The following is a 24,175-nucleotide window of genomic DNA, read 5'->3' as shown; positions in this document are numbered from 1 at the left end:
CGGAACGAACTAAGTACTTAACCTGAGGTACCACTGTACAGATGAAGAAAGGGGGGAGGGGAGGCAGGGGGAAGAAGAGAGCTGGGTGTGGATTTTTGTGTGAGGACTGCTCAGTTCTGGTACTGACACAAATCCCTGGACTGAGTATATGCTCAGAGGCCCCCTGTTCCTTAAGTCTGAGAGTATGTTCACTTCTGTCACTATTTTTGTACTTGACTCTGGTTTGCTTCTAATAAGGCAGGGTAGATCCCGCCAGCCTGAACTATTCCTACCCCTTGCATTATGGAGTTCAGCGTCCGCCACTGCCCCCAAACCGCAGCATTTGCTGCCTGACAGAGCTGTCTCACTTGGCATAATAGTAGTGCTGGTCCTGACCCCCAAAACATTTTGGTAATTTTTAGCAAGTTCTGAAAGGCTGGGATTGTTGAGTGAGCACAGCGGAGAGCCAATCTGATTGTATTTGTAAATTGCAACTTGCTCTTTGCAGACCGTTTATGCGTACTGCTCAGAACACTCCAAAATTCTGCTTTCCACTTCAATATTCAAATGTTTGAACCCAGGCTAATAGCTTAGTTCCCCTGGACAAATCCATAGTTGGTCTGGAAAGAGCTAAACCATGAGCATGAGTTTGAACACACGTAAGCCAAACAAACCATGAATTATCTTAGCATGTCACAGCAGCAAAGCTACCAGACAGGAGCAGCATAGCCGTTGTGATCTCCTCTGAGAGCCTGCAAACTTGCACTAACTCATGGTTTGGCTTAGTGCACTATATGTATGAAGCCTCAGAATGTGTTAATGGAGATTTTATGTGAATAAGCTCTGGAACAGGATTATAGCCCCCTAAGTGAATTCTTGTGCGGTTCAGAACTAGCTCCTATGTGGCAGACTGTTTCACTGAGGCAGACTTTAGACTTAACATGTGTGGATTGATTTCCCCCTGTGTGGCATGAGCACAGCAGGGGTGTGTGCAGGTGGCAGGCTCCTGCGCTACAGACACTTGCTTATGCTTGATGCTGCAGATCTATGGCTCTTAACAGGCACATAGACCCATGCTATTCACCAGGACAAGCTTTCAGCACTTTGTTTGCAGCAAGGGCAACAAACAATTTAAACTAGAACTGTACTAGTAGTGCATTCAGTTTGCTTAAGAACCCACTGTTAATATTGCCATTTATTCATGAAAGGACCTTGGGAAAAAGCTTTAGGGGACCCCCCTCCCGCAAAATCCCCCCGCCCAATGAGGACTGAGCATGCTTAGTGGCTAGGGAATGTCAATTGTTAGATTGGGAGGGCCTGACTGGGTGGAATGCTGAGCAGGATAACCACACTCCAATGTTTGGTTGCGGATCCTACTTGCGGTTCTGAATGGCTAGCATTTGGGTATACAGGCAACTCTCAACTTTGGCAGGGGATGCATTCCAGGGATAGCGTGTAAAACTAGAATTGTGTATAGTCAAAACACATTAGGTTCAATGGCAAATTGGAGTGCCAAACTCATTTTTCCCAGACTCCTGCCCCCTCCCCCCCTTTTTAATTTTTAAAGCTGAATGCACACAAATTACATGCGTGTAAGTGTCAAATTACCTGTATATGAAAAAAGAGCAGTGGGAAGAACAAAAGAATCAGCGGGAAACTGAATTAAGCAATATAAACCAAAACAAATACTCGATGTGATGCAGACATACTTTGAAATCAGTTTCTATTTCTAGTTGGAAGACTAAGACTTTCACAGGTAGCAGTAAAACAGAGCCTATTTAAGGAAGTTAAAAAAAGTAGCAGCAAGACTACATGATGAATCAAGTTCTTCCTTTTATTATACAGGATTTTATATACAAAGCCCCCCCTTCCTTCCATACCCCCGTCTTGTGGTTGGATCATAGCAAAACAAAGCCTAGAAAGCAGTTCTAAAATAGCTCAGTACAACAAAGTGGCCAAACTTTGCAGGAGGCGCAGAAGAGAAAAGGCAATAGAAAAACAAAGCGGAGAAAAACAAAACAAGTGCCCCTTTTTGCTCTCCAGGATGTATTTTCAACAAAGAAGCTGATGTATGTTGTTGTGCTTTGAGAGCCATGACCCTCTGTTAACAAGCCCTAAGGAAGAGATGCAGTCCGGTGGGATGTTTTCCAGCAGAAATCTTTTTTTAAAAAGTTGAGAACCCAAGGTCTTATGGAAGTGGCTTATACAACAATGCTGTTCTCTCCCTTTCTGAGCCAGGTTGGTTGAAGTCTCTAGGACAGAGTCATGCTGTAAAGCCAACACCACACCATCTCTTGCTGAAGTTGGCGATGAGGAGTAGACTGTTTTAGAGAGGATTAGATCACAGAAGGGAACATTGCAAAATAATAATAATAATATGCAATTTGCCGGATATTTCAACTTAATCAGCTGCACAACATACATTGCATACCTTTTGTCATTACGGGTGTGAGTAGGCTGAAAGCATCTGCATTTCAGAGCAGGGATGAAAGGAAGCAGATTAAAGGTAAAGGGACCCCTGACTGTTAGGTCCAGTTGCAGATGACTCAGGGGTTGCGGCGCTCATCTCGCTTTACTGGCCGAGGGAGCCGGTGTTTGTCCGCAGACAGCTTCCGGGTCATGTGGCCAGCATGACTAAGCTGCTTCTGGTGAACCAGAGCAGTGCATGGAAATGCTGTTTACCTTCTCCCGCTGGAGCCGTATCTATTTATCTACTTGCACTCTGACGTGCTTTCGAACTGCTAGGTTGGCAGGAGCAGGGACTGAGCAATGGAAGCTCACCCCCTTGCAGGGATTTGAACTGCCAACCTTCTGATCGGCAAGCCCTAGGCTCTGTGGTTTAGACAAGCAGATTAGAATCATAGAATTGGAAGGGACCATGAGGGTCATATAGTCCAACCCCTTGCAGTGCAGGAATCTTTTGCCCAACATGGGGCTCATGCTCTACCAGCTGAGCTACCCCAGGAAACCTTCAGGCCTCTATCCTTAAACAAAAATGAAATTGTTTTTCCTCTCTTAGATCGGAAATGCAATTGGTTTCAGGTGTTATACGAGTCTTGTTTTTTTGGACGGATTGCCATCTGACCATCTCATCTTTTACCTTCCCTTTTGGACCTGATTGGGTTGACCTTATTTTTATAAAGAGCAAATAAATGGCTTATGGAACTTTGATGAAGCGCATGGGCTGTAAAGCAAAGACTCCAATAATCCCTTATTCTGAAATGCTTATCTCTTATTGTATCCTCTATGGTAACCTCACACCATACTCACACGTGTGTACAGTACAGACCTACCACCTGTCTTCACCATTGCTGATGCTTAGGAAACTGGATGAAGAAAAGGCGGTTTGTTGCTCCTGTACAGAATGGTCTGTAAATAGCCAGGTTCTCTGTTCTTCTTTCCAAAGGGCACACCACGAATGACAAAGGGCATGTCTGAAATGCCATAGTCTGCAGGGTGGAGTGGGACCAAAGCTACCTAGGAGGAGGTAAATGGACTAGGAGGAGGCACCCCTGGCTATCCCGGTCATGACCTGGATTTCAAATGCAAAACTGTAAATTGTACATAGTGAAATAGTTTTCTTTCTCTTCACTTTCCGCATCCTGTCCTCATCGTGTCTCAGGAGCAAGGCTCTTTATATAGTATCTCTCTCGCTTTCCTTTCCAGGTGTAAGAAATCAGTTCCAATATCGGCTGTTGAGATCATGGAACGACGGGTGCTTGTGCTGGCAGCAGGGCTCTAAGTCTGTAGTACAAGGGTGGGTTTGATGGGCATTGATGAGGATCCACTGGGATGGCTAGTTTGCTGTGTACTACAAAACGGCTTGGAGAGATTGGTCCATGTTTCTCCTTTTGAATGCCAGGCAGAGAGATGATGGCAGTCCTGCATGTTATGCTTATCTGGCTCAACATGCCAAGGCAGGATTGAACCTCTTGCTCTCCTCCCTCTCTTCATCGCTGTTGCGCTGATTATGCTAGGGGGTGGGGAGGAACAGGGAAAAGAGTAAACAGATAGACTGAATAACTTCTCTGTGATTCATGCTCAACTGTTGAAGGCATTTATTGGCGGAAAGGGTCATATCTCAGCAGGAGGGCACATGTTCTGCATGCAGAAGGTCCCATGTTAAATCCATGCCATTTCCAGGTAGGTCTGAGAAAGATTATTGTCTGAACCCCTGGAAAGTCACTATCAGAAATAAGGTGGGGGCTGTTAAATTTAAAGGGTGGAATTCATCCATCAGGGTGAATGGGGCAGTGCTCCACCAACCTCAGTCTGCTTCTAGCCCCTCATGCCTGCCATCTTCCTTACAACCACTCCAGGGGGTGCCACTGGTTGTCTGCTGAACTCAACAGGAAGGAGGATGGGGACAAAACTAAAACTAGTTGGCTCTGTTTGCCATTGACTCTGGCTCTACCTACAGTTGGCCTCCATGTCTTTTTCCCTTCCAGTCCCAATGAACAGCCCAGCATTGCACTAGAAGACTTCCACTCATGCACCAGGGCTTCCCCTTCCTCTCCTCCACCTTACAGCCCTATGCATCCTCCAGATCTGCTCTGGAGGATTGGAGAAAAAAATGGCCCAAATCAGCCGTGGGTCTGTGGGTGTATTCTGGCACCAGGGATGGGGAACCTGTTGTCTTCCAGATGTTGTTCCAACTCCCACCATTTCTTGGCCTTGATGGCTGGAGATTATGAGAGTTGAGGGCCCAGCAACATCTGGAGGGCCCCAGTTTCCTCATCCCTGGCCTGTACGGTCTTTGACTAAAATCAAAGAGCAGCAAATTTGCAAAAAAGGGGCAACACTGTTGAAATTAAGCTTGCCAAATTGACTATATACAAATATGCACCGTTCATTATATTTTTTTTGAGAAAAACAAATTATATATGCTCGTAAATATACCTAGTTACTGTAGGCTGGAGTCCTCCACATCTGTGTAATGGCTATTCTCCTGAAAGAGAAGAAAAAGGGGGAGGAGATTATTTGGTTCTCTTTTTGAGCTGTTGCTAGGATAAGGGTTACATGTATTGGAAATAAATAACCCTAACAGTGATATCTTATACATGGCTACTCAGAGCCCTTACTGAATTCAGGTGGGCTCATTCCCAGGTAAGTGTGTATAGGACTACAGCCCAAGTGTCTATGAGGTTGGGTTGTTGCCAATTTCTTTTGGGTGCATAGGCCCATTTGTAAAGCAGAGAAATGGTTGCGGTGTGTGCTTGGTTGCAGTATGTATGTGGTGCCCACAATCTATTATATTGACTGCAGCTGAATTTTCTTTCTAGCCTAATTTCAAAGGGGGGTGGACTCTGTAGGTGCCCAAGAAGGCTTCTCTGACCACGTGGGTGCCACATTGTCAGCCTTTGTGAAAACTGGCAAATACCTAGTTCTGTAAGCATTCATTACTAATAAAAGTGATGCTGGAGCATTAGTTCAGCATTAGTAACATCAAATTGCAGCTCAGAAGTATCTGAATTAATAATCTGAGCAGAATGCCCTGAGAAGAGCTTCTTGTAGGGGGAAATATGATACATGAGATGGGAGTTATAAAATACTCTGCGCACGGGCAAATGCTCTAGAAATCATTGCTAAGTGATGATACCAGTACTTTAAAACAGCTTGGGAATTTGTTGAGCAAGCAGGGCTGGGTCCAAAGAAGTTTCCATGAATTTTTATAGCTTGTTCCTCTTGAACACTATTAAATCATGCATTAAATTTCAATCCCCCAATCATTACACAACTTTGGAATTATTGGTTCAAATACTTGGGCCCTGGTTTGGCAGCTGATTATTCACAGTGACATTTCATGCTGTAGCAATGCTTAATTTGGTTAATGCAACACCACCAGCAGCAGCCGCCCGTACTGTGTCTGCATAACAGCTTAGCAAGGTAGGGTAGTGACTGACCTTCCACGGAAAAGTCACTGAGATTTTCTCCAGTGTGCCACAGTGGCTTTCAGTGAATGAAGAAAGATGCACGTTCTGGAATTATGGCCCCTCTAAACTTGGTATTGCATGTGTTATTTCAATGTATACAACTTTCAAGATTGCTCGCTGACAAGTGTATAAACCAAATTGCAGAAAGGCAATAATTTGCTGAACTGGGTTTAACATTTAATGTGATTTGATTATAGAGAGCAGTTCTCGTTCTCTCTCTCTCTCTCTCTCTCTCTCTCTCTCTCTCTCTCTCTGTGTGTGTGTGCGGGCGCAGTTGGATATTTTATTGGAAATGAGATCAAAGGATAGCTCACGATAATAATGATGAGTCAGATGTTCAGCTGCGGGCCCTGCATGTTCAATTTATGTGCACAGAGTGAAACCATGGCAGGATCTGCTGAACACACTCTTTTGCAAATCTGATGTGCTTGTGGCATTTCCACAAACAGGACATATGATGGAACACATGCAGGGCAGAGCCTGCTAGTTCCATACCATGCACACATTCATTCCATGTGCCCAAATGTCCATGCAGGGCTAAAGAGTTGGGTGGGATCAGCTGCGGCATGCCACCAAGGGGAGTCCTTATCTGTCTGTTTAAGTTAAATGCCCACTGCTGTAAAAGTTTCTTGGCACTAAGGTTTTAAACCGGTTTTCAAAATATTTAAGTGGTATAGTTTTGGCTACAATTGGGATGACGACGACGGCGGCTTGTTAATCTATGGATCACCTTTCACATGCAACTCAATGTGATTTACAAACATGCCGTAAAATCTGCAAATAATTTTAAAAACAGTATAAACACACACAAACCAACTGCGACTGAAAATAGGTTTTCATTTTGTGTTGTTTTTAAACCTAACTAGGAGACCTTTTCATCTAACTGGAAAAAGATGCCAAACTATAATGTTTTCAATTGTTTCTGGAAAGGACAGAGAGCAGGAAGCTGCCATAGCACCACAGGGATACTGTTCCACAAAACAAGGGTGGCCAAGCCAAGATGAAATCCCTGGTCCTTGTAGTTCCTGTGGAGCAGGTTTCTGCTATTTTTGCTTGGCACTGCAAATTTCAGAGCATTATCTGCAGGTCTAGTAAAAACAGAGCATGATAGAGAGAGACTTGGGGTGCTGGTTCCAGTTTGTGGGGTGGGCAGGCAAGACGTTAGCAGCAGGGCCCCTGCTCGTATGGGACTAAGAACATCCAGGGATTGGCAGTGAGCCCTACACATGAAATGAGCCTTGGCAGATGCCTGGCATTACCACCTCCTGGATACTTGTCCTGATCCAGCTGAAAGCTAGACGTCTGCAGGAGGAGCCTTTTGCTTATTCGTATCCCTTGCTGGAGAGAAAATCCTGCTGCAAGTGCCTGATTCTCAGTTCCAGCCTAGGATTCAAGGCTAGAGTAGCCATGCACCCCCCTTTTTTGGAGAGGACCATCTTCTGTTTGAAGGGCTGCCTTCTCTCAGTTTAAAAATCAAGAGCCATCAGAAAAGACAGTGGGTGGGCTAGCCAACAGCACCTGGACAGCATAATGAGCTGGCACAGAGGTCACATGGGAACTGTCTTCCCTACAATGGTGAGATGCATTGTATTTCTGTTTAAATTATAGTAATTAGGCTAAATTTGCATTTCTACATAGAGATTAGCATATGCAATTCTATGCAAGTCTCTACTTTTGTCCCCTTCTTTGGCGATGCGCAGTTGGCCTCCCCATCCAAGGTTCTGTATTGGCAGCTAAGATGCTGCATTTTAGCCATCTCGAGAATTATAATGTATTATAAATATTAATCCAGTGCTTTGTTACCCCTGGAGGGTGGCATATATGGCTATTAACAGTTGCCCTGTGAGTTTCCATAGCAGGTTTCTCCTTTAATTCACCTACTGCTTAGGAATTTTTTATAGTTTATATATTGCAAAGGCCTTTGGCTATGTACAATAAAGTTGACTGGCAACCAGCATGAAATATCTTAAAAAGAAAAGAGTGGTATTTCAGGTGTGGGAATGGTGTGCATATGTATGAAATTCCAGCCTCCTGCTTCATCACTATATAGCTGGTTTCACATTTATTTATTTTTAAAAGGGCTATCTATGCATGTGCTGCATTGGATCAGACCCAAGGCAATCTGAGTTGGGAATTTACAACAGCTTATTATGATATGTTTTCCAGCCACATATTCAGACAGTCACACATCTGAGAATAAACTGTCTTGGAACAAAGCTCTTTGCATTAGGCAGAGATTGACAGCCAAGAAAGCCTGGATTTGTTGATGTGAATGCGGAAGGACAGATCCCATTCCTGAGCATCAACATGCCAGGTGCTTCCTGGAAAGGCCACCTTCCAGGATGGGCTGAAAAGCGGATAACCCAGCTGTAACCGATCACAGCATGAAAGACTGCCATTTATTTGAGGGGAGGGGGAGAGAATATTGCTTTTGCCAGCAATCTGAACACTGTCAAAATTGTACAAGGCTTATCAATCCACAGGGGTGGGAGAGCAATGGTTTCCTACCAATTCGTCGTCACAGTCATCTCTCAGGAGACCTTCTTCTTCTCCCTCCTCGCCGTTGAGTGGCTCCTCTATGTTCATTTCTGCCTCAGACGCTGTGTCTTCTTGGGAAAGCTCGCTTTTGTTCCCATCTGCTTTCTTTCTGACCTCTGCAGGATGAGATGTAGTAAGGGACAAACCCAAGAGATTGACACTCCATTTGGGCCACACTCTGAATCAGAAACATTTCATTGTTGCTCACACTAACCAGTGGTCTGGGATCTCTTAACTTTGTGACAGATCCTGCCTTTGATCAGATGTAAACCGGAGGAGGGTATGAGAGGAGCTTGGATCACCTACTGAGAGCTGGGCAGGGGTGGTGATTCCAGGTTTAGAGAGATGAAACCTCCCCCCCCCCCCCCGCCGCCATTTACAGTGGGAGGAGTGGGAGAATCCATGGACATGGTTTCCATACAAGGGGACGGGACGAGCAACAACACCATGGGTTAAAACCTGAACATCTTATGGAAGTGTTATAAAATCTACCTTTTTAGGGCTATGGCTGCAATCCTACCTCCACTTATCTGGAAGTAAGCCCCATGGAATTCTATAGGACTTACTTTTAAGTAGACATAGTTAGGATTGCAGTGCAAATCAGGAAGCACCATCGTATTAAAACAAGTGGGCCTTGCAACAACTTTTTGCAGTGTTGGTTGTTCCTGTTCACTGGTCAGTCTGCTAACTGCCCCCCCTTTCATTCCCTCCCCCCCTCAACGGGAGTTTGTGGCCATTGAACACGCTCAGTCCTCATGGGGGCTGGTGGAGTGCCCTTCCCTGTGGGTTTCCACCCCTATAGCTTTTATGTACTCCTGCAAACTCTCTTCCCAAGTCTACTGTTATATTTCTCTTGTGTTTGTTTGTGTGTTAGAGATGTCACAGAATTCCAATGTACACAGAAACGGGAGCAGAAAATTGCTGATGTTCGCTTATTTGTCCCATGTCTGGAACGGAAATCAATCCAGCGAATCACCATCCACTACCGTTGTCGCCTTCAGTCTGCAAATGATACATAACTAATTCCACGCCAACCAATTTGCAGTGCACTGACATTAAAGTGGTGGGATAATGTAATGACAATGCAACTTATGTAACTTGCATAAATTACATGATTTTGCCGTAGTCGACAGTAAGGCAAATAACATTGTTTTTGGTGGAAGACAAACTGCAGCAGAGAAGAAACTGCGCTGCATGTGATTAATATGGGACAGAAAGGAAAGGGATGCCTTTTTACATCCTTAGTGGGTGTGGTTTCCAAAAGCTGTTCTGTTTAACTCTTGCCATCGCAACCTTTGTGATAAAACGCTAACAGAATATCCTCATCTTTGAGATGCTTCAGAAACAATAAAGGTAAAGGTACCCCTGCCCGTACGGGCCAGTCGTGTCCGACTCTAGGGTTGCGCGCTCATCTCGCTTAAGAGGCCGGGGGCCAGCGCTGTCCGGAGACACTTCCGGGTCACGTGGCCAGCGTGAAGAAGCTGCTCTGGCGAGCCTGCACCAGCGCAGCACACGGAAACGCCGTTTGCCTTCCTGCTATAAAGCGGTACCTATTTATCTACTTGCACTTAAGGGTGCTTTCGAACTGCTAGGTCGGCAGGAGCTGGGACCGAACGACGGGAGCTCACCGCGCCGCGGGGATTCGAACTGCCGACCATACGATCGGCAAGTCCTAGGCACTGAGGTTTTACCCACAGTGCCACCCGCGTCCCTCAGAAACAATAGCTTGTACTTAAAAACAATAGTATGTTGGAATAATACAGTGGCCTCAGCTGCTGAATTACAACAGCAAAAACATAAATGAATGCAGGTCCCCAAGTGAAGGAGTGCTGGCGACAGCTAGGTAGCTGGCACAGAGTTAATCTCTGCACCTGAACTCCTGCAATGTTTCGGCCTCATTGACGAGAGATTTGGAATCAGCCCACTGACCTGCCGATGCTTTCTGTTGTTCTGCAATCTGCTCCAATCTGCCCAGGAGAGCATCAATGTTGGATTTGATCTGCGTCAACTCCGTTTTAATTGTCTGCAGTTCATTGCATTTCACTTGGAGGAGAGAGAGAGAGAGAGAGAGAGAGAGAGAGAGAAGCTAGAAGCAAGGCTTACTATTCTTTCTTATTTTGCAAAAGTGGTGCCTTTCTTGAGCAGAGACTTAGTTCTTTTCCTTATATACCTTTCAGTATCAGGTCCTACCAGGGAGCCATCACAATATAAGGTTGTTGGATTCAATATAGGACAGGTCTCCTTTGCCTTTCATAGCTGTGAAGAAGACAGGAGAATTTTGGCAGGTACAGTTTCTCCCATGCTAGTGCTCCATAAATGGGACAAGCAATCAATGCCCCAATCCTCAGGCACAGCTTATTAAAGGCACGGAAGCTCTGGACTATAATGACTTTGGCAAGAGAATGACATTGCTTGGAAGTAACCATGGATTGTAACTTAAAAAAAATATATTTAAACCGCCCCCCCTCCGCCAAACCTGAGAATTTTAACATACAAACAAACCTTGAACATTTAGCAATGGATTCTCATTTCATTTAAAGATGCTTTACACAAATCACTTTGGTGGTGGACAGGTGCGGAATGATCTGATCAAGAGATCACCTTCCTCCTTTTTTGCAGTGTTGCCTTTGTAGAACTCAGCATGGACAGAACTAGAATTAGTTGGCTCTGCATGTCATTGGCTTTGGTTCAACTTGCTGTTGTTCTGCCTCCTTTCTGCCCTGTCAGTCCCAATGGGGCACCAACCACCACCGTGTTTTTATAAAGATATGCATACGTAAAATACAGTAAACAGGGTTGCCTTGCAAAAGTATTGTTAGCATATGTCGTACAATACAATGCAAAGGCAGGCTTTGAAGGCAAACTCCTGTCTTTGAAATATGAATTATCTCTGTGTAATAACATAGAAGCTTACATTTTAATTTGGCAGAGCTGTTTGCAATGGCAGTGGATCGGGCAAAGAGTTTGACTGGGAGTGTTGCTTTTACGCGCCGTACCAAAGGGATGGTCACTCGTGGACGCTTCACAGGAACCACCCTGGGAATGGGAGACACCCGTCCCCGATACTCAAAGAGTCTGCAAGACAAAAGTAGCTTACGGTAGAAGAAGCCCCCTCCCTTCCCCCATAAAGTTCTATATGATTGTAAGACCTTAAGATAAATTTAAACATACAATTCAACTACGACATCCCATCAGTACATGGATTTCTTGTTGTGCAATGAAACCTCCCCCATCTCCTCCTGCTACACATATCCTCCCCAAATCTGCTCCAGAGGTTTGGAGGAAACCCCAGAACAGATCTAAGGGGCATCTAGGGGGAAGAGAGGGAGAGAGAACATTTCACTGCACAAGTGGAAACCCTTGCACTGACAGAACGTTCATTTAGCACTGTGTTGGATTCCAGCCATAATGCTTATTGCTTCCAAATGAATCCTTTAATGATACAATTGCAAACACTTACTCGGAACCATGCAATGTAACTTCAGCTTTTTCAAATGTACGGAATCCTTACACAAAATCAATATACAAAAGACCTTAAAAACGCCATACAAATGTAAGATGCTATGCAAAATCGTTAAAGACCTCACACAATATTTTCAGAAATTTAATACATCATTAACTCTTACAATTCTTGCATTATAAACCTAATACTTAGTTCTAATCTAAATACTTGTCTACAAATGTATAATAAGGGAAAGGCTTGCCTTTTATTAGGCTTTCTGTAGGGAGCTACTTTGGCTCAAATTTGTTCATTTTGACCCTCTTTTGTTTTACCTGTAGTACTCAAGGATGCTATTCTGCTATTCCCCACATTTTCATACCTCATTCCCTTAATTGTGCTGTTTCTTTCCTTTTCCAGTATTTAGCCTAGACTAGAGGACATGGGCTGCTACTATCACATGAAAAAGTAGCTTTAAAAAATCTTTCAGAGCAACTCCTTTTATATAGGTCAAACGATGACTTCTAGGACACATTTTGTCATCTTTTGAATCACTCAAGAGCATAGGAAGCTCAGTATTGCCTGCATTGTGCCTGTGGCTCCTCAGAACTTCAGGCTTTTAGCCCTACCTGGAGATGGAATCTGAGACCAGCTTCATGCAAGGCAGAGATGCTCTACCACAGAGCTACTCTCCTTCCCCAAGGACTGTTATTTCCTGGCAAGGTATCCATGCAGCCGAACAGACCAAAAGGTATTCTCTAATCCTGCCACATTTCCAACAACTAGCCATACAATTATTTTATACATTTTGGATAGCATAAGGCAGGAATGGTCAGACGTCAGGGTTGCAGGATCGACTTTTGTTTTCTTCCATGAAGCCCCAAAAGTCACCAGCTGGGGACAGGTGTAAAATGGTGGAGGCAACATACTCTTAGACAAAAGGATATGCTCGGTACAGGAATAGGTTTCCAGTACCAAAATTGAGCTCATAATCATGTCACTCAAAAATCTATTTCTGGTTTCCTTTCCCCCAATCTTTCTTCATCTCAACAGCCTATTTTAGAAGGGGGCGTGGAATTTTTTGTTGTTGTTGCTGCTGTGAGCCAGAATCCTTGCTGAACATCTGAACATCACCCAGAGATGGGCCAGTATATACTAATTTACCTTCTGCCCACACACTTGGTCTAAGAGCTATCAAGTGTTAAAAGCTTAAGCACTTTCTAATAATGTTGTAGAAACTATTTATTTGCAATTTGTGGAATCTCATGTATATGTGGGAATAATCTGGGATGATCTCATTATGATAACTGAGATACATCTTTGTTTTTATCCAAAACTATTCTGTTTCAAAGCAATTCAATTGTCTCACTCCTGGCCCTTGATGTCTTAGCCAAGGGGAAGAGGAGCAGAACAACAAACACTTTTCAGCAGCACAGAACCAGACTGCGGCGAAATACATTCAGACCAATAACAAACTTGGATGAACATGAGACAATGTTCCCTTACTGCCTCTAGGGGTAGCTAGCATTCCATCCACACATGCCAGTCACTAGATTGCCTGGGATAAAAAGCAGCGGCTAGGGATGATATTTGATCACGAAGGTTTTGGAAGACACATTCGCTAAACCAATGCCGTTAACCGCACACAGAATACTTTTACTTAACAAATCACTATAGCCTGCAAGACTGTGACTTTTAATGCATTTTTAAAACACCTTAATGTTTCCACTCTTAGAATTAATTTAGGAACTCCCAAGGACTTGAGAACTGACGTACAAGCCCAGTTCTTCCTCTCCTGTGCTCCTTATCTCATTTTAGTGTCTATCCATAAACGTTTCTGGTGGGTAGAAAGTTGTGGCCTTTTATACCATGCAGTTTGAGATGCAGACAGAAGCAGGTACAATGGGATTTATTCAAGTTGCACATGTAGGCAGACAAGGAGAAGGAACTTTCTGAACACAAAATACTTTTTTTGTCTTTAGTAAACCTATGGATACCTAGATGACAAGAGCACTCAGGAACCTATTGGGGAAATGTCAACCTGGGGAAGTATGTGAACGACTCCAAGAGAGCAGGGGAAAGAATAATAAAGGGAGGCAGGAAAGAGGGAGAGCAGGAAGATGGGCATTATGAAAAAAGCATGTGGATGTGGAACATGAAACCTGAGTTTTAAAAGCACCAAGGGCTGTTCCCAGTCACATCCCTGATTGCCATTGCAACCATGGGAGGAATTCATGGTACACCTTTATGCTCCTCCTCCTTGATTGGTTTGGGATTTGTCTTTTGTGACTTTTAAAAATCTATCCCCATCAGCTGAATGCAGAGCAATTAACACAGTGCACTTATTTCAGAGCCCCAGAAATGCATTATTCCATTCCTGCCAGCTCAACTCAAGGTGTATCACTTGCTCCTTTCAATCTGCTTACCTGTCATAGAAGTCATCTCTGTAGTAGTCGTAGTCAAATTCATAGCCACTGTAGACAAAAGAAAACCAGTTAGTATTATACTATCCCCACCCATTTCTATTCACTTGTCACAGGGGTGGGAGACCTGTGGTTCTGCAGATGTTTCTGGACTACAATTCCCACCATTTCTGAACCTTAGACTATGCTGGTTAGGGCTAGTGGGAGTTAGTGTCCAATAGCTGTGCCCCAGAATATAGCTGGAGTCCCCATTCCTGCTTTATGAGGTAGCAGAACTCAGCCTTGCAGATTTGGAAGAAAAGAAAATGCCCTGACTGTATGCAGAACCATTTTGGCACAGCAGGACACCCAACTTGCACAGAATTAAGCCACAACCAGGCCTTCCACAGGAAATCATGTAAAGCAGCCAGCTTTGAGCTATAGTAGCATGAGGTTATAATGACGTAGAGGCTCAACCAACAGTTATTGTTAGCTGGGCTACCAAAAGATAAATGGGCATCATTTTAGAAGGCAATCTGTTCTTAGCTGGAGGGGTCAGGATACGGGGAGACAGGGGCTGCGTAAGCACCTGTCAAGAACAGTTGAGGTGGAGTCACTACCATCAAAGTGCCAGCGGCTGCCTTGATAACCCGCCATTTCCCTTTTCTCTTCCCTGAGCGATATTTTATACACTGTAATGAAACTATCATGCAGGAACCCTTGATAGAAGAAAACTTTCAGCATGAATCCATCTGGCGAATAGTAGAAATGGAAAGCTTTGACATTTCCTGCTGAAAAGGAGCATATAGCTACACATCAGTTTGAAAGGTCGGCTCAAAGTGGAATTTTTAATTTTGCCTTGACATTTTTGACTTCCCAGTGACGTGGAGGCGGCATTTCAGGACAATAAAAACCACCGGAGATTTAATGCTCGGCCCCTCGCACTGCCCCTTATGCTGCCTGAGTCTCTGTACAGCTGGCAATGGGGCAATTTTTTCAGCCCCAGGGCAGCTTCGTAAGGGCCACCTGCCAGTGGTAGGAGAGCCTAAGGGATAGAGGCAAAAGTGGGCAAACCAACAACTGTACAACTACAACCTTTGTACTGTAGAATAGATCCTCCAGACAAGCAAAGTGAGAGGCATCGTCACAGTTCAAGGACACATACCAAGAAGGGAAAAAGAAGAAAAAAAAGCAGGTGGGGGGGGTGAGGGTGTGGCCTAGGGAGAGTTCTGAGGGCCAGGCAGAAAGATATGGAAGGCCACATTCACCCCCAAGCCTGAGGTTCCCCATTCCTGCTGTTGCACTTCGACCAGGAAGGTCTGGGTTTAATTTCTTTTAAAAACTGCAGAAAGCAAACTACTTCCTTTTCTGTTTGCCTCTGAATTCTCTGACATCTCTATCCCTCATACATGCCACCTTGAGCTCTTGACAACCCCCTGGAAGAAAGGTAGGATACATAAAGGCAGCAAATATACTCTGTAGTCCTTTTTCCTGTAAATAAGTAGCAGTAAATAATTTGGTATACTATAGTATACCTTGATGGTAATAATCACCAAGGGATATGGTTATATGTAGGTAGCTTCCTGGTTCTCACCATGATCCATAGGGTGTTTCAACAGGATATGGGCCTTGACTACATTGATTTAATGATGCATTTAGGTGTTAGCTAATTGCTGAATTCAGCAGTACATTTAATTATTCATTTTAGAATGACAATGTGAGTCAGCATAGTTAAGCCCATTGGGGCAGGAAACAGACGAAAAGGATGAGGAAAGGGTTCTGGGACCTATTAGGCTTTCAGTCTTAAGGCTGAAAGCATCCATTTCAACTTCTTTCTTTTTATCTCAACCCTTTCCCTTTGGGTTACTCATAATCTCAGAGAAAGGCTGGCACATTTCCAGAGAACAGAGCTATCAAAAGTTATTAAATGGAACAATGAGGAGCACACTTTGGCCTCCATGTTTGACTGATTCAAGCTGGCAAAATCACTGAAGCTGGTTAGAGCAGAACAGCTGCATAGTCCAATGCTTGATCTGGGAGTTCTATGGGCAGCTCAGAGGAGACATGCAGGATCACCAGACCATTGGTCCACAAGGCTCAGCACTCTCTACTGTATACTGATGGGCAACAGCTTAAAAGAGCTCAAGGAATGGTCTTTCCCCGCCTTGTTATCTGAATCTGGGGTGTTTTATGTTTTTAGGTATTAGTAGTAGTAATGTTGTTGTTTAGTTGTGTCTGACTCTTCATGACTCCATGGACCAGAGCACGCCAGGCACTGTAGTAGTAATAGTAACAACCAAATAGCCCAGTTGGTACAGCATGAGACACTTAATTTCAAGGTCATGGTTTCGAGCACCACAGTGGGCAAAAAGATTCTTGCATTGCTGGGCCATTGTTGGGCCAGATGACCCTCATGGTCCCTTCCAACTCTACAATTCTGTCAGTTGTATATCAGATGACCTTCGGGCTGGTGACAATAAATAAAATGACCATACAACATACACTGTAAAAAAATCGCAAAAATCACCACTTCACATAAAATCCAATAAGCAGTGGGGAGGGAAATCAATGCAAGCAGCTCAAAAAAAGCTGTATCTGGCAGCCACCCTCCTTGTGAGAAAAATGTTTTAGTGAATAGGTCTTATGTTTAAGTGACCTTGGTGTTGGAATGAGACCAATAATGGTTCCAGCCAAGCCTCCACATATTCAGTTCCTGAGTTCTTAAGAGTTTCGAAATAAACATAGTAATTGTTACAATATTGTACAAAAGCATCCTAGACTAGAGTATCAGACAAAGGGGAATAGGCAGGCACCATGCGTATGTTCTTTGGTAAAACGAGCTATCCACTGGTGTTATTATTAATTTAAGCGAAGGGCGAGAACATAATACAATCCTAAAGGTGGTTAGAAATCATCAAAACAAACACAGATCCTGCTATGCGGTTCTGATCAGTGCATAGGACTATCCTAGCGGGTTTCCTTAAGGTCATACCTGGGCAGTGTTTTGGACTTGACAAAAGGAGAGTTACTAGCCTGGGTGCTCTGTCTCCATGGGAGCTAATTGTTAGAACATTGCTTCTTGATACAGGACCACTGCAGTGTTCTGGCTAGAAAATTGAAGGAAGGTTATGAAAGGGGGCATATCACCCTAGGTAAGGATGAGGTAATCTAGCTGTGTGTCTGTCTGTGGAAGGGAACAAATGGGGGAGACTGCAGTTGGAGTTTTGCAGTGAAAGAGTCAGCTTAGAAGCGTTTTGCTTTGGCAGAGGGGGGCAGCTACTTTGGAGACCTGGTGTGTGGAAGTGGCTTTGGCTGCCTGACGGGGTGTTCAGGCGTCTGTCTCCACCTATGCTCTGTCTGTACATTTGTAATTCAGATACTACAAAACACTGTAGGCTTCTGGTCACCTCCTTCCCAAGGAAGCTGAACCTGGCTAAGCTCTGCTCCCCTGGATTTTATTTTATTTTTTTAACCAAAAGTGAGGAAATCCCAATACCAACCAAGCACACAAAGCCAGTTAAAAATCCCTCATAAAACAAGCAGCAAATCACTGGTAGGAACATGATAATGATGATGATGCTTAATAATATCAGAAAAAGCAAAGAATCATAAAATGATAGAGATGGAAGGGGTCCCGAGGGTCATCTAGTCCAACCCCATGAAATGCACACATCTCAACTAAAGCAGATGGCCATCTAACCTCTGCTTGAAGGAGAGTCCAGAAGGAAGAGTCCAGTGAAGGAGAGTCCAGAACCTCCTGGTGGAGTCAAACAGCTCAGACATCCAGAAAGTTCTTCCTGATGTTAAGTTGGACTCTCCTTCCTTATAACTTGGATCCATTGATTCGGGTTCTACCCTCCAGAGCAGAAGAAAACAAGCTTGTGATAGCCCTTGATATGTCTGAAGATGGCTATCATATCTCCTCCCAGTCTACTCTTTACTAGACTAAACCTACCCAACTCCCTCAACTGTTTCTCATAAAGCTTGGCTTCTAGATCCTTTATCATCTTGGTCGCCCTCCTCTGCACCCATTCCAGCTTATCAATATCCTTCTTTAATTGTGATGCCCAGAACTGGACATAGTATTCCGGGTGTAATCTGACCAAGGCAGAACAGAGTAGTACTATTATTTCCCAAGACACTATATTTCTGTTGATGCAGCCTAAAAGAGAATTAGGTGGTTGTTTTTTTGCTGTTGCATCACACGGTTGACTCATGTCCAGCCTGTAGTCTGCTAAGACCCTTAGAGCCTTTGACTACTAGCAAGCCATGTAGTCCCCCATCTTATATTTGCCAAGCTAATTTAAATTCTCAGCAAGTGCTTTCAGTGGCATAGGAACATAAAAAAGCCACCTGAAGCAGTGTCAGACCAGAGGTTCATCTAGCTTAGAGTTGTCTACAGTGACAGCAACTCTCCAGGGTTTCAGAGAGGGGACATTCTCAGCCCTACCTGGAAGTGCTGGGCATTCTACTTGGGACCTTTTGCATGCAAAGCAGATGATGTGCCATGGACCAAAGGGCGTACATCTGTCCCCCCATAAGTCCAGGGACCCTGGGACCAGAAGTGCCTGAAAAACTGCCAGAAGCAGTGAGCTGGTGGTAGCAGCAGTAGTGTGTTTTATGTGACAGCAGTGTGACTACAAAAAGCCAAGCAAGGCATGCAAGTGTGTGCATGCAAATGCTGGGGTGGATGCAGTGCCAAAGTTGGAGGGAATCCTCAAGGCCTGAGCTCCCCTCAAACCCAGCATTGCCTCCAAGTGCCTTGAACATGCTATGCAGTGCTGTCTCAGTGCTTGACAGCTATGCAGTGCTTGACAGCAAAAAGGGAGAAAACAGACAAAGAATTTCTGGACACCACCACTGAGAAGGCCCTGTCCTATGTGTCTCATCTTAGATGGCACTGGAACACGAAGCAGGACCTTCTCTGGTAACTGATGCAGGACAGGAGTAGATGCTCCTTTTATATATCCAGGATCCAAAGCCATTTAGGACAGGGAGGACTAACCTACGGCCTTCCTGATATTGCTGTTCTACAATTCCCATTATTCTTGACTTTTGTCCGTGCTGGCGAGTGCTGATGGGAATCCAACACCACCCAGAGAGCCACATCTTAGCCACCACAAATTTAGGGCTCAAAAAGTGAAAACCAGTACCTTGAATTGGGTTGAATGAAGTTGGGACTATATGATCAGAAACCTATGCTTCCCTGAGCACTCTGGTTGCTTCAGTTTTCATTTTCATTTTATAATGTACAAAGTTTCCATGCCTGCAGACAGTGCTCCCCCCCCATAAAAAAATGTTTGGGGGTACTCTCATTTTGACTCAAGAAAATCACCAAAAAGTACAAAGATTCACAAAATGTTTAGGGGTATGTGTACCCCCAGAAATAAGCACTGCCTGCAGATACTGTAGAAAGACCACTCAAACATAAATACTCATGTCAAGTGTTTCCACAGTGTCTTGGAGTTATGGCTGCAATCCTCTGCAATTTTATTGGAGATGCACAACCCACTGAGTTCAGTAGGCTGTTCTTCAGAGTAAATAGGCATTTCCACACAGCAGTTTATCGTGGATTCGGTGGTATGCAAAGTTTGCGCAACATACTATGTCATCCACATCAAAATGCCATCCCACATTATCAGCAAATTAAACTGGATTTACTGTTTCCATAGTACCCTACACCCTCTGCCAAAAAATAACCCTTGCAAAAATGGTACATCTGAATTAAATGGGTATGTGTGTGTGTAGAAATACAGGGGAGCATTTTGATTAGCATGTCGTTGTGAAGATGCTGCAAAAAAACCCAAAAACACACACACACACACAAACCATGGCCGTGCACGAGCAGCCCTGACTCCACAATAAACTGCTGCACAGAAACATCCCATGTGTTCAGGATTGCAAGGCAAGGCTCTTTAATCATAAGCAGCAGTTAGGCAGTAAATAATTCCCCCCCCCTTTTAATGGTTAAGGGATGATGAATTCACTGCTGATAGCAATAATAATCTCTGTGGTTTATGGCTCAAAAATCAATGTGCTGTAACTGTACAATACCACCCACTCTCACACCTGTATCTTCATACTCTGTGTTTCCCTCTTCCATCCCCTGCAACTGCATGGGAACTCACCTTAAGAGAATAGACAGGAGAATTTAATGTCTCCTGCTCCTTAGCTGTATGCAGAGATTTAGAAGGCTGTGGCAGACACTGATCCAGTCATAAATCATACTGTTCTCAGTAAAGAGCCCCAGTGGGCAAAGACATGATATGACAAATGCCACACATCATTATGGTGACCCTTTGTTTAGTTGATTTTAATTTCCACTATTTAAATCTGCAAAGGGCTCCTAGGATGATTCTGAAGCATCATGTGCCTCATTGATCACTTCCAGGTGAGCTGTTTATTGAGCATTTATCCTGGTTTGTTTCCACACTTCGCAGGGAGGCTAGATGCTGTTCAGCTATTTACTGAGCATTCATTCTGGTTTGTTTGCGGGGAGGTTATACAAAGTTGTGCCAACCAGTTAATATCCCACACTTTCCAGTCTGAACTGGGTTTTGTTTTTTGGTTGGTGGTGGTTTTGTTGTGTGGGAATGGCAAACCAACGTCAATTATGCAATCTAAATTTGCTGATATGAGACTGAGTCCCACCCAAATATAAGAACGGCCTGGAAGTGTCCAGTATTACTTGGAATTTGTGCTAATAAATACCGCTGTTAAGAGCAGGCAGAATAATTCAACTCACTACCATTAGAACCATAGCAATTGGACACAATCTTGCCCAGAATTAAGTATGTTTTAAATGCTATAGATTTCAATGGGGTTTTAACAGCATAATCTGATGCATTTTTACTTGGATGCAGTCACACAATATTCAATTGAGCTTACTCCCAGATAGGTATGTATAGAACTGCAATTTAAGACTGCAACACAATTCACTTACTTGTAACTTGGCTTACTTGCATGAGCAACCTGCTCATTAAGCAGTTTTCTGAGACACACTAGCCTCACAGCAACAGGTTGAACAAGAATGGACCTGTGGTACCTCCCAGATCAAAGTCCCTATTTTGAAAGGCTTGTGGAAATCACACAGTTTCTCTGGTCTGTTTGACAGTGAGCACAGAAAGAAGTTTCTGTGATGTTTCAACTGGTGAATTGCTGCTTCTACCAGTGGGAAGGGATTAATAAAGGATAGGATGGGGGAGAGTGTTGGGATGTGTACTGTTACTATTTACCTTTATACTCCTGAAATATCAAGCCCGGCCATGTGAGAAATAGCTCCATGCTTTTATCTTTCCCCACCTGGGATCTGAATGAGACAGCTGGCTGACTGCGGGTCTCTTTAGTAGGTGGGTGGAAACTATGCCCCCCTCCCCATCTTGTTAGCTAATGCTTGACAGATCAGATGTGATTATGCTCACATCTTTAATTCCTCTTCTTTTTCTTTATTCCTGATGTTTTTTCAGGATGTTCTAAATTTGGGATTGTATCAGAAATGAAGTGGAAGCTTAGAAGAAATCCATTCTCTTCCATTGTCTCATGCAATTGATCTCACATCCACACAATACATTTAAAGCACATGGCTTCCCTCCAAAGAACCCCGGGAAGTGAATTTATTTTTTATTTTTTATTTTTATTTTGACAAAGTAATAATCATAAATAAATAAGAATCAAAGTGCGCACCCCACCACCGAAACCATTCCATTGTAACTATCCAACCTCCCAAAATTTCAACACCTCTTGCGATGGTTTGACCCCTTTACATTTTAACAGCACAAATTCTACAAACACACTCCATATCTCATCAAAATCATTTCTCCTGCATATTCCCCATTTTACCTTAATGGCACATGTTAATTGATCATTAATAGTATTTTTTACCCTTCACAGAATTACAATCCCAACACCCTTAACAAACTACAATTCCCAGGATTCTTGTGGGGGAAAGCCGTAATCTTTAAATGTGCTTTAAGAAATATGGCTGGTGCAAATGTGACACCCATGTAACAAATGCAACAACACAAGCACAGGCACAACAACAAGCAGAACCTGGAAACAATGCAAAGTACTGCAATGACTGTCAGTGACCAATTGCAAATTGCCACTTAGACCTACGTCACGTCAGACCTAACACTGCTTCCATGCTTAGCAGATTACAGCCCTGGAATTTAGTGGCGTTTGCTTCTAACCTGCATTGCAACCATCTCATCTGCATGTCTACTTGGAAGTAAGCCCTATTTAATTAAACTGGACTACTCCAATGTATGGGGACGCGAGTGGCGCTGTGGGTAAAAGCCTCAGCGCCTAGGGCTTGCCGATTGAAAGGTTGGCGGTTCGAATCCCTGCGGTGGGGTGCGCTCCCGTTGCTCGGTCCCAGCGCCTGCCAACCTAGCAGTTCGAAAGCACCCCCGGGTGCAAGTAGATAAATAGGGACCGCTTACTAGCGGGAAGGTAAACGGCGTTTCCATGTGCAGCTCTGGCTCGCCAGAGCAGCGATGTCATGCTGGCCACGTGACCCGGAAGTGTCTCCGGACAGCGCTGGCCCCCGGCCTCTTAAGTGAGATGGGCGCACAACCCTAGAGTCTGTCAAGACTGGCCCGTACGGGCAGGGGTACCTTTACCTTTTACTCCAATGTAAATGTGCATATGATTTCAGTTTACAGAGGGTTAGAATTGGGATGCTAGACTCCAGTTAGAGGTGGACAAGTCAGTCTATTTCTAATCCATGTGAAATTTACATTAAGAACGGACCTCCGGAACGAATTAAGTACTTCACCCGAGGTACCACTGTTATACATATATTTTGTCTCAACATATGACCTTGCGTACGAAGTTGTCGGATGCATTCAGAGGGCAGGAGGAAAAAATCATTCACATTTTTAAGTGAACCATCCTAATGTGCACTTAGGTGCACAGACTAATACATGGATCATCCTTTGCATTTTACACCACTTTGAATGTTGTGGTTCATTTCTCAACTAAAAAGAATGCATCAAAATGCAAATAAGGTGTATTTGGTGGCAAAATACATAAAGAAATGCATATGTTGAGTTAAAACACGTATTTGATTGCGAGAAATGTATTTAAATATTACTTTTCAAAAATTCACCGATTAATCTTTAGGTAGGATGGAACAGACTTATGAATGAATACGCATGGAATTGATGCGATCCAGAAATAGACTCATCCGTCCGCCCCAATGGATGGGTGGGATCATCTGGAAAAAACCTGGAAGATTTTGGACAGACTAAAGAAAGTGTTTCTTCATGCAGCTCATAGTTAAACTATGGCATACACTCCCACAGATTACACGAGCACCCCCCACTCAGCTCTCTTAGTCTTAATTCCCCTCGTTTACTGACGCAAACCCGAAAGTCAGTTGCCCTATTGTTATCTTTTCATTCAGCAGCTTAACAGCCCACGGATAGAAGCTGTTCTTTACCCTGTTGGTGTGATTAATCATGCTTCTATATCTTCTGCCCGAGGGCAGAAAATCAAGAAAGTGCCAGCCAGGGTGTGAATCATCCCTGAGAATTTTCCTCACTCTCCTGAGGCAACGTTCTTCCGCGATGTCATCCAACGGATTCATGGGACAGCCCATAATATCTTGTGCTGTATTCATCACCCTCTGTAGGCACTTCCTATCAGTTGATGTCAAACCAGCGTACCACACCGTGATGCAGTATGAAAGGACACTTTCTATTGTGGACCGGTAGAAGGAGATCATCAACCGTTGATTGACATCATTCTTTCGCAATACTCTGAGGAGATGGTGTCTCTGTTGGGCTTTCTTAACCACCTGGGTTGTATTGATTTTCCAAGTAAGGTCTTCACTGAGATGAACTCCTAGGAATTTAAAGGAAGAGACTCTCTCCACACAGCCC

General features: G+C 43.9%; 1 protein-coding gene across 3 annotated transcripts in view; it reads right to left on the bottom strand.

Annotated features, from left to right (window-relative positions):
* Window positions 1–1,792: 1,792 nt before the first annotated feature.
* RALY (RALY heterogeneous nuclear ribonucleoprotein) overlaps window positions 1,793–24,175 on the bottom strand; it is a 204,856-nt gene continuing 182,473 nt past the window's right edge. For all 3 annotated transcript variants that reach the window (XM_077929214.1, XM_077929215.1, XM_077929213.1), the window contains 6 exons: window positions 14,316–14,363; window positions 11,365–11,525; window positions 10,380–10,493; window positions 8,421–8,566; window positions 4,879–4,927; window positions 1,793–3,952 (listed from right to left, as the gene is read on the bottom strand). In XM_077929214.1, coding sequence (XP_077785340.1) covers window positions 4,883–4,927; window positions 8,421–8,566; window positions 10,380–10,493; window positions 11,365–11,525; window positions 14,316–14,363 — 514 coding nt within the window. In that variant the 3' untranslated portion in view covers window positions 1,793–3,952; window positions 4,879–4,882. The remainder of the gene's footprint in view (window positions 3,953–4,878; window positions 4,928–8,420; window positions 8,567–10,379; window positions 10,494–11,364; window positions 11,526–14,315; window positions 14,364–24,175) is intronic.

This window comes from Podarcis muralis, chromosome 5 (genome assembly GCF_964188315.1).
Source record: "Podarcis muralis chromosome 5, rPodMur119.hap1.1, whole genome shotgun sequence".
In the NCBI taxonomy this organism is placed as follows: Eukaryota; Metazoa; Chordata; class Lepidosauria; order Squamata; family Lacertidae; genus Podarcis; species Podarcis muralis.
This window is presented reverse-complemented; position numbering and strand designations above follow the sequence as displayed.